This window comes from Pistacia vera, unplaced genomic scaffold (assembly GCF_008641045.1).
Source record: "Pistacia vera cultivar Batoury unplaced genomic scaffold, PisVer_v2 Contig214, whole genome shotgun sequence".
Taxonomy (NCBI): Eukaryota; Viridiplantae; Streptophyta; class Magnoliopsida; order Sapindales; family Anacardiaceae; genus Pistacia; species Pistacia vera.
The window spans coordinates 1149952-1160456 of NW_022196018.1; the positions used below are offsets into that span (position 1 = coordinate 1149952).

General features: G+C 38.3%; 1 protein-coding gene across 1 annotated transcript; it reads left to right on the top strand.

Moving 5' to 3' along the window:
* Window positions 1–276: 276 nt before the first annotated feature.
* Window positions 277–5352, top strand: LOC116129877 (ABC transporter B family member 11-like). The gene is made up of 12 exons (XM_031415605.1): window positions 277–618; window positions 696–750; window positions 827–999; window positions 1103–1324; window positions 1415–1653; window positions 1755–2280; window positions 2392–2665; window positions 2887–3782; window positions 3873–4139; window positions 4244–4507; window positions 4617–4910; window positions 4999–5352. The coding sequence occupies exons 1-12, from the start codon at window positions 277–279 to the stop codon at window positions 5350–5352; spliced, it is 3906 nt and encodes a 1301-aa protein (XP_031271465.1).
* The last annotated feature ends 5153 nt before the right edge of the window (window positions 5353–10505 follow it).

The following is a 10505-nucleotide window of genomic DNA, read 5'->3' on the forward strand; positions in this document are numbered from 1 at the left end:
GTGGATGAATGAATAAAAATGTACTTACCATCCCTTCATTCAACTTCATTTTAGCTCGGCTACAGATACCGTGACATAAACAAAAAGACTATAGCTTATTATTGAGAACCTGAAGTAACAAAGTTAGACTAGTCATAATTATAAAGCTCTCAAATTAATATATATTAACTTCCACGCTTCAATTATATGCCACTAATAAATCAAAAAGTTGTTTATTCATATTCTTCTGAATTTTTTTATATTTGGCAAATAAATGTTTAGATTGCTGTAAGCAACATGGCTAAAGAGGATGGTTTCGATGGAGAACTAATCACTGAGCAGGCTGCAGCATCAACTAGTCTTTCCCAAGAGGTAGATTCTCAGGAACCTGCAGAAAAGGATGACAACCAACAAGATTTGAAGAAAAGAAAGGATAAAGAAGAAAGCACTAATAAACTGCCATATTACAAGCTTTACTCGTTTGCCAACTTCACAGATTTTGTGTTAATTGGTGTGGGCACAATTGGTGCCATTGGAAATGGGATGTGTATGCCCCTCATGACCTTAATCTTTGGAAATTTAGTAAACGCATATGGAGAAAATGAAGACACCAAAAAAGTGGTTGATGAAGTTTCAAAGGTATATTTCAAACTTTTTGTTTATCTATTATGCAATAAGATTAGATACATTACAGCTGATGGACTTGTTATATTCAGGTGTCCCTGAATTTTGTATTCTTGGCTATTGCGGCTGGTGCTCTAGGTTTTCTCCGTAAGTATATCACGCTTCTTCCTGATCCAAAATAGGGATCAATAAACTAAGATATCTATGTTTTTTTATATGCCAGAGATGACTTGTTGGATTGTCACCGGAGAACGACAAGCAGCACGAATAAGAAGTTTATACTTAAAAACTATGTTGAGACAAGATGTTGGCTTCTTTGATACAGAAAGTTATGGAGAGATTGTTGAAAGAATGTCAGGTGAAATTTTACTTATTCAAGATGCCATGGGTGAGAAGGTATTAATTAATGACCACAAAAGCCTAACCTTTTTCCAGTTTTCTTAGGAGTTTGGATTTTTTCCAAATATACTTTGTAACTTAATTTTTGACCCTTCTGTAGGTTGGAAAGCTCATAGAGCTAGGTTCAACATACATTTCAGGCTTTGTTATTGCATTTATCAAAGGATGGCTTCTCACCTTTGTCCTGTTATCTTCTGTTCCGCCTCTTTTCATCACCGGAGCTGTCATGAATACTGTAATGGCAAAAATGGCATCCAGAGGACAAGCTGCTTATTCAGTTTCTGCAACAGTATCTCAGCAGACGATTGGAGCAATTAGAACTGTATGTACTCTTGGCATGAAGACTAATACTTGCCTTTCCTTTTTCTTGTCACGGAATAATTTATGATTTTGATCCTCTTTAATAATACAGGTTGCATCATTTACTGGGGAGAAACAAGCTGTAGCTAAATACAATGAGTCTTTAACCAAGGCTTACAAATCTGGTGTGCAAGAAGGTTTGGCCTTTGGGCTGGGTTTTGGTTCTATTAGCTTTGTTTCATACACCACTTATGCCTTGGCTGTATGGTTTGGTGGGAAAATGATACTCGAAAAAGGATATTCTGGAGGAGATGTCATTACTGTACTCTTTGCTATAATGGCTGGAGCCTAGTAAGTTGTGCTGCGCATTGTTTTTATGTAAAGTGATATTTGATTTCAAGCCGAAAAGAAAAAGTGTGGCATTTTTGGTCACCATTTGCTTTATTTTACAGTTCTACAGGTCAGGCATCTCGATGCATTAGTGCATTTGGTCCTGGACAAGCCGCAGCATATAAATTGTTTGAGGCAATCAAAAGAAAGCCACAGATAGATGCTTATGACACCAATGGGGTAAAATTAGATGATATCCGTGGAGACATAGAATTAAAAGATGTTGATTTTAGTTATCCTGCAAGACCGGATGAGCAAGTGTTCAGTGAATTCTCCCTCACGATTCCAGGTGGCATAACTGCAGCTTTAGTTGGACAGAGTGGAAGTGGGAAATCAACTGTTATCAGTTTAATTGAGAGATTTTATGATCCTCAGGCTGGTGAAGTTCTTATTGATGGTATTAATCTCAAAGAGTTCCAGCTTAAATGGATTAGGGAGAAAGTAGGCCTTGTCAGTCAGGAACCTGTGTTGTTTTCTTCCAGCATTAAAGATAATATAGCCTATGCAAAGGATTCTGCTACTATTCAGGAAATAAGAGCTGCTGCTGAACTTGCCAATGCCGCTATATTCATAGATAATCTACCTCAGGTTTTATGAAACAAATAGAATTGCATGTTTGATTTATCAGATGGATGCTCCCTACCAATATGATGAACCCTGTTCGTTAACTCTTTTTTCTCCTGTGCTTTATTTACTCAGGGACTGGACACACTGGTTGGGGAGCATGGAACTCAACTATCAGGGGGGCAAAAGCAGAGAATAGCTATAGCCAGAGCAATTCTTAAAAACCCAAGAATTCTACTTCTAGATGAAGCCACAAGTGCTCTGGATGCAGAATCTGAGAGAATTGTGCAAGACGCACTAGAAAGAGTTATGATCAACCGAACTACAGTCATTGTAGCCCATCGCTTGAGTACAATAAGGAATGCTGATATGATTGCTGTTATTCATCAAGGAAAAATTGTTGAAAAAGGTAAAACTTCGCTGACCAGAAGTTTCTTGGCACTATTATGCATACATTGAAAATTCATCATAAAATACAAATAGTTGATGAATGATGAAATTTCCTAACTGTGGATCCTTGCTGAAATAAGTGATTCAGCGATCACTAGTGGCTCTATATATTGGTCATTTCATTACTACAAACACAAATTAAAGCTTCTAATCTTTTAATTCGTTTACTTTTAATATCAGGTACACACTCAGAGCTAACCAATGATCCTGATGGAGCATATAACCAGCTTATACGGTTGCAAGAAACAAGCGTGGTATCAGAGGAAAATGTTGCAAAGGATCAGGATGGGCCAGAAATAGTAGTGAATTCGGGAAGAAATTCAATCCAACGGATGTCTTTAACCCGATCCATAAGCCGGGGATCATCTGGAAATGGAAATAGTAGCCGTCACTCATTCTCAGTTTCGTTTCATATACCCACCGGAATTGATGTCCAGGAATTAGCACCTATAGAAGTGGAACCACTTACTTCTGCTTCAGAGTCCTCAAAACCACCTCCAGAAGTCTCACTTTCACGCCTGGCATACTTCAGCAAGCCAGAGATACCATCGTTACTGCTAGGAACAATTGCTGCAGTGCTCACTGGTCTACAGTTACCAGTTTTTGGGATCCTTCTTTCCGGTGTAATAAAATCTTTCTTTGAACCAGAGGACGAACTCCGCAAGCATACAAAATTTTGGTCATTATTGTTCTTCTTGTTAGCCATATCATGTTTAATTGTCTTTCCATTACAGTCATATTCTTTTGCTGTGGCTGGCTCTAAGTTGATAAGACGGATCAGATCAATGAGTTTTGAGAAAGTGGTTAACATGGAGATAAGTTGGTTTGATGAACCTGATCACTCAAGTGGTGCAATTGGTGCAAGGCTTTCTGCAGATGCAGCTTCTTTTCGAAGGGTGGTTGGAGATGCACTTGGCTTGCTAGTTCAGAATATAGCAACTATAATTGCAGGTTTGGTTATTGCTTTTGAAGCAAACTGGGAAATGGCTCTCATTGTTTCTGTGTTGCTGCCCCTGATAGGGGTCAACGGATATATTCAGATGAAATATACCAAAGGTTTCAGTGCGGAAGCTAAGGTCTGCTTCATAAATCACTAACAGATGATGCATAATATGCTTTATCTACCTATTTCAGTATAGCTCAACCTTTTTGAACTATGATTGCAGAAAATGTATGAGGAAGCAAGTCAGGTCGCGAATGATGCAATAGGAAGTATTAGAACAGTTGCTTCTTTCTGTGCAGAAGAAAAGGTGATGGAGATTTATGAGAAGAAATGTGAAGGCCCTGTCAAGGCATCAATAAAGCAGGGTTTGGCAGGTGGTGTAGCTTTTGGACTATCATTCTGCTTGCTGTTTTTATTCTATGCTGGCAGTTTTTATTTTGGAGTCCTACTATTTGAGGCTGGAAGAGCAACTTTTTCTGAGATTTTTCGCGTAAGTTTCTACATCTTTCTCGCTTGTTCATGAACATGACTTTCAGGGTTTCCATCCCATAGTCTCTTATTGAGAGACAAGATGTTTCTTTTCTGAATTTGCAGGTTTTCTATGCGCTCTTTCTGGCAGCAAATGGGGTTTCTCAATCAGGCTTCCTTGCACCTGATGCCAGTAAGGCAGTGGTTGCTGTTGCTTCTATATTTGCAATTCTTGACAGGAAATCAAAAATAGACTCAAGTGATGAGTCTGGAACAACAATAGAAAGTGTTAAAGGGGACATTGAGTTTCGGCATGTCAGTTTTACTTATCCTTCAAGACCAGATATTAAAATATTAAAAGATCTCAGCTTGGCTATTCGTTATGGCAAGGTAACTGGATGTAACTTTCATGTTCAGTTTAGTCCATTAAAGCCATGTAGATGCTTTTAAATTACATCCTAGAAACTAACAAAACAGATTCATTTATGATTGCTATCAGACTGTTGCTCTGGTTGGAGAAAGCGGGAGTGGGAAATCAACTGTAATCTCGTTATTGCAAAGATTCTATGACCCTGATACAGGTCACATTACATTGGATGGAATTGAAATCCAAAAGCTACAACTGAAGTGGTTCAGACAACAGGTGGGATTGGTGAGCCAGGAGCCTGTGTTATTTAACGACACTATCCGAGCAAACATTGCCTATAGCAAGGAAGGAAATGCAACAGAAGCAGAAATTTTAACTGCAGCAAAATTGGCAAATGCCCACAACTTCATCAGCAGCTTAAAACAGGTTATAGTCTTGTTTGATGTGATAAGATAAAATCAAAATGGCTAGATTGGATTACATTTTGATGGTTTGTTGTATTTGAAAACTGTAGGGGTATGATACAGTGGCAGGCGAGAGAGGCGTTCAATTATCTGGTGGACAGAAGCAAAGAATAGCAATTGCAAGAGCAATAGTAAAGGATCCTAAAATATTACTTCTGGATGAAGCAACCAGTGCCCTCGATGCAGAATCCGAAAGAGTGGTTCAAGATGCGTTGGATCGAGTTATGGTCGGGAGAACCACGTTAATGATAGCTCATAGGTTATCAACAATTAAAGGTGTTGATTTAATTGCTGTGGTTAAGAATGGAATGATTGCAGAGAAAGGAAAACATGAAACTTTGATGAATATTAAGGATGGTATTTATGCTTCATTGGTAACACTGCACACAGGTACTTCATCCTAATGAGTCCAGGATCAAAAACAGAAAATGCAGTGAAAGCTTTCAATATTATTTTCCAATTATTGTTGTTTCTTAATTTGACTGTGTTCTTATCCTTGTATAATTGGATTAAGAGAGAAAATCATGTATTTATTAATAGAAACAGTATGAGGATGATTACTTGAAAGATTTTGATAGGAACCCACTCCCAAATTGATATAAATCGGTTGGATAGTAGACCTTTGATAGGAATTGAGTTGGGTAATGGATTCTTTGTGGGCTTGAGTAAAACTCTCCTTAAAAAATCGGTTTGTCAAGGGAGAGTGCCCAAGCCCTTATAAACCACATGCCCACCCATTTTCCCTCTCAATGTAGGATACCCTCGTTAGCCTCTTTACCTCTTGGGTGACTACGTGGATCCCCTTTTCCTCGAGCCTTCATGTCCTTTTCGAGGTAACAGCCCGGGCTTAAGGTTAGTTTGTTAGCTTGCCACGAGCTAGCCTGCCACATAGGCGACGTCCACGTGGACACAAGATCATGCCAAATTAATATGAATTGGCTAGACAGTGGGCTTTTGATAGAAATTGGGTTGGGCAATGAGTCTTTTGTGGGCTTTAGTAGAATTCTCTTTGGAAAATCAGCTTGCTCAAGGAGGGTGCCCAAACCCTTATAAACCACATGTCTTTCCATTTTTCCTCTCAATGTGAGATCCTACCAGAGTTTAGCACTCAACTGTTAGGATACTTCTTAACTTTGAATATCAACAAGTTGCACGTGCTTAAGTGAAGGCTCCAAATAGTTTTACAGCCACATATGAATCCACCTGTGCTCAAGGATGAACCTATTAAGGGGCAAATGGGGGCTGGTGACCCACTAAAAAAACTCATTAATTATTATTTTTATTCTTTGGGGTTTAATCAGGTTGCATTTGTGTTAATGTTTCTAGGTTTATCCTCGCTCACTATATATTAAATTAGTACAATCACTCTTAACTTAGTTTTTCTAAATTCACATTAAATTACTTAACTTACTCCACTAACATTAATTCCTGAGTTTGTCCCTGTTAGTGCTCTTAACCGTTTTAAACAAAAAATTTAATGCAAAGATCAAGTTATTTACAGTATAGACCTGATTGCAGTGGTTACAGATGAAATAATAATAAAATCGTTTTACAGCTAAAAAAGAAGCCATGAAACTATTTGATTAATAGTAAAAAAATTAGTGTTGCTGATATCCCTAGTATTCTTTGATTTCGGAATTTTGTTCAATGTAGCTGTTACTTTATGCCAAATGGTATTTCTTCACAATCACCAAACTTCGATGAAAAGCCTTTAGAGAGCACGAAACCCTTACACTTCGACCTTAAACGGCCGTTCATAAATGGTAAATTTATGGCTATTATGGACTCAAAATTTATTTGGTTTCTAGATGACTTTGTCTTCATACTTAAAGCATTTCTTGTTTTTGTGCCGTTTCTTTTAACAGTACCATATGAAGTTTTCTCTTACTTTGAAACACTTGGGTTGATGGCCTGCCCTGATAGCTTTTCGCAGTCGCTTGGGTCCCTGACTCAGTTTAATGATAATTTGAGTCTCTTTCTGTCTCTCTTTGCATGGCTTTTTTGTCAGCATAACGTTTATATGGGGATAGGTCCTCAACTGTTAGACCTATTTTATTATGATGCAGTTACAGCAGTATACAACACATCTGAGTTTCATTTTCTTAACAGGCCACCGCATTGTACAAACTAGTTGCGAAACGAGGACCGTGGAATTCGTTGTCTAGATGGGCACTTGAATCATACTTGAAAGTTTGTGGATATGAAAGAACTTAAATCTTGAAAAGTTTAATGGTTATTTTGTCTTCTTATTTTGGGAAGGAAAAAAAGTTTGATATCTTACCCTTATTAGACATCTGAGTGGATAAGATAGCAAAAGGCTTCTCCTTGCCTTCTATATGAGTAAAAAGCAGATAAAACCAAAGTCATATTACTGTTTATGATTCGCTTGTACTCCTACAGATATTGAAATTCATTGAGTTCAATTGTGCTCTTATTTATTTCTTTTTCTGATGTACAGAAAATGTTCAGGTTTTCTGTTTTGTGTTGCTTCTTTAATTATTTTTTTTCCTCAGAACTTCTTATTGATAAAAATAGTAAAATATTCTGCCATATTTTATTTATCCTTAAGTCTCTTAACTGATCCGATGTGTCCTAATTAGGTTCGCATGGTCATTCATTGCCTAAAGTCTAACCAAAAGTAGAGCCTGGGTGGATAATGTCATCTTGGAAGAAGGAAATGCACAATACTAACACTCTTTCTCTGCCTTCTTACCGTCCTGTACCTTCAATCGGCAACATAGGATGCTGTTCAGGCTGCTACTGAGGTAGGTTGCCAAAACCAGCTCCATGAGGATGCTGCTTCGGCAATCCATTAATCGCAACAGAGTAGTATTTCGAAACTGTAAGGTGTTTTGGGACTTCCCAGCCACGGAAACTTTCACGTGATGTACAAAAAGAGGTTCTTTCTAGCTCCATTCATTTTTAAGAACTGCTAGCTCTCATCTTAAACATGACTCTGTAATCTCACCTTGTTTTCTGAGTATAGAGACCATTTGTACCTTTGTAGTTAATGTTGTTGTATTTAATTTGATTACAAGACGATTAACTCTGACTGATTTAATTGTAAAAGTAGATTAACTCAAATGAAAAAAACTATACAATTGTAAGGTACTTTTAGGTCAAAGAAATGTGTTAAAGGAGTACAATTGTAGAAGTATTCTTACTCAAATGAAATGTGTTAAAGGATTACAATTGTAGAAGTATTCTTACTCAAATGAATGTTGTATCTGTGTTTTGCATGCAAACGAAAGAAAAAAAACAGAAAACGAAAGACTAACCATCTGCAAATAATGCCTGTTTTTGATTCAAAAACAGGGGTAAAATATATCACGGCAACTCACTGTTTCAACTAATTCATTTCAAATTCAAATTTAAATAACTCCACCTGCTAAACACGTACAAGCAAGTGAGAAACAACCTAAACCAACCTAAAACAATCAATCATGTCAATGAATCAACCAACACAGTGACCAAAATAAAACTGCTTCTGCTGAATATACGGGAGATCAACAGACTTCAGCTGCAGTTCAAAAAATTTGCCACCTTCTGCATTTCCAGCATGATATCACCTTTCAACACTCCTCCTTGATATCATTGCTGGAAACACCAAGTCTGAACTGAAGATATTCAAACTTGGCTTTGGACAACGGCTTAGTCAGAATTCAGCACCTGTTCTTCTCCCGGCAGTGTATCAACTCAACTTCATGATCTTGCACAGCTTCCCTTACTGCATGGTACTTTATCTTGATATGCTTTGTACGGCCATGATTAACTATTTTTGGCCATAGAAATTGTAGACAGATTGTCACAGAAATTACAGTAGCTGTCTCTGGGTTTGGTTAAGATCATTCAAAATTTTCCTAAGCCAAATGGCTTGTTCACGGCAGCAGCAGCAGAATGTACTCAGCTTCTGCTGTTGATTGAGCTACCGTTGCTTGCCTTTTGGACAGCCACCACACAGCACCAGAATTTAGAAAATACATACCCGATGTACTCTTCATGTCATCTATTGATCCAGCCCAGTCACTGTCCGAATATCCCACAAGCTGAAAACTTTCAGATTTCCTGAACCACACACCAAGTCCAGGATCACCTTTAATATATCTGAGCACCCCTTAGCTGCCCTGAAGTGATTTTCACTTGGATTAGTCATAAACCTGGAAGGAGACTTGTAGCATACATTAAGTCAGGCCTGGTTCGTTAGTACAGCAAGCAGCCTATTACTTCTGTACAAACTCTCATCCACCCTGACAGCCCCGTCTTCTTTGCTTAATTTCTGAGTAGCAACCAAGGTGTATTGACTGGCTTGCATTTATCCATGCCAAACCGTTTAAGAACATCCACAGCATACCTCCCTCTGATTGACAAATATCCCACTTGAAGTTTGATTAATTTCCACACCTAGGAAGTAAGACATTCCCGAGATTGTCATTTCAAATTCACAATTCATTGCTTCCTTAAATCATCCCTTTACTTGGACTACTGCCGGTGATGAGAGATCATCAACATACATGAAACAATGATCAGATCACCCTCCACGTTTCTTACATATAATGTATGTTCAGTGGGACTTCTCAAGTAACCCAAGTTACTCAAATATTCATTGATCCTGCTGTACCAGCTCTAGAGCCTGTTTTAGGCCATACAAGCCTTCCTCAAAGTAACTTTATTCTCCTGACCTTGAAGCTGGTACCCCTCCGGTTGCTCAACATAAATCTCTTCCTTGAGCCATCCATTTAAAAACGCAGACTTGACGTCCAGTTGGAATATTTTCCAACCGAATTGAGCCGCAAGAGCAAACAACAGCCTGTTGTGTCAAGCCTTGCTACCGGTGCAAATGTATCATGAAAATCAATTCCATATCTTTGAGCAAATCCCTTGACTACCAACCTTGCTTTGGCTTATGTACTGAACCATTAGGATTATATTCTTCTTGAAAATCCACTTAACTTGAATCACATTTCTATCCCTTGGTCTGTCCACAAGCTTCCAGGTCTGATTTTTTTCTATCATTGTTAACTCCTCCTGCATAGCAGCTCTCCAAGCTTCAGACTTTGCTGCTTCAGAGAGTTAGTTGTTCAAGTGTGGCCAAGTTACACCTCTCATAACCTCAGCCAATGAACGAGTGCCTCTAACCGGACTCTTCTTCTTCATTTTCACTTGCATCTTCTTCAGTTGCTTCATCACCAACCACATCAATCTGCCGTGACTATCTTCCTTATCAACTTTGTTCTCTTCCCATTCCAAACTCCTTTCTCATCAACTTTTATATCTCTAGTGACATGAATCTTTTAGTTTCTGATTATACACTCTATAAGCCTTGGAATTATTGCTATACCCAATGAAAATGCCTATAGTTGCTTTGTCATCCCGTTCTTCCTCTTGGCTGTTGGAACCAGTACATAACAGGTGCTGCCAAAGACCCTTAAATGATCCACAGCAGGTTTGATCCCATACCAAGCTTCATAGGGAGTTTGGTTGATCAAGGATTTTGTGGGAACCTATTCAGCATAACCGCAGTGTTTACAGCTTCTGCCCAAAAACTTTTCGGCAGTTT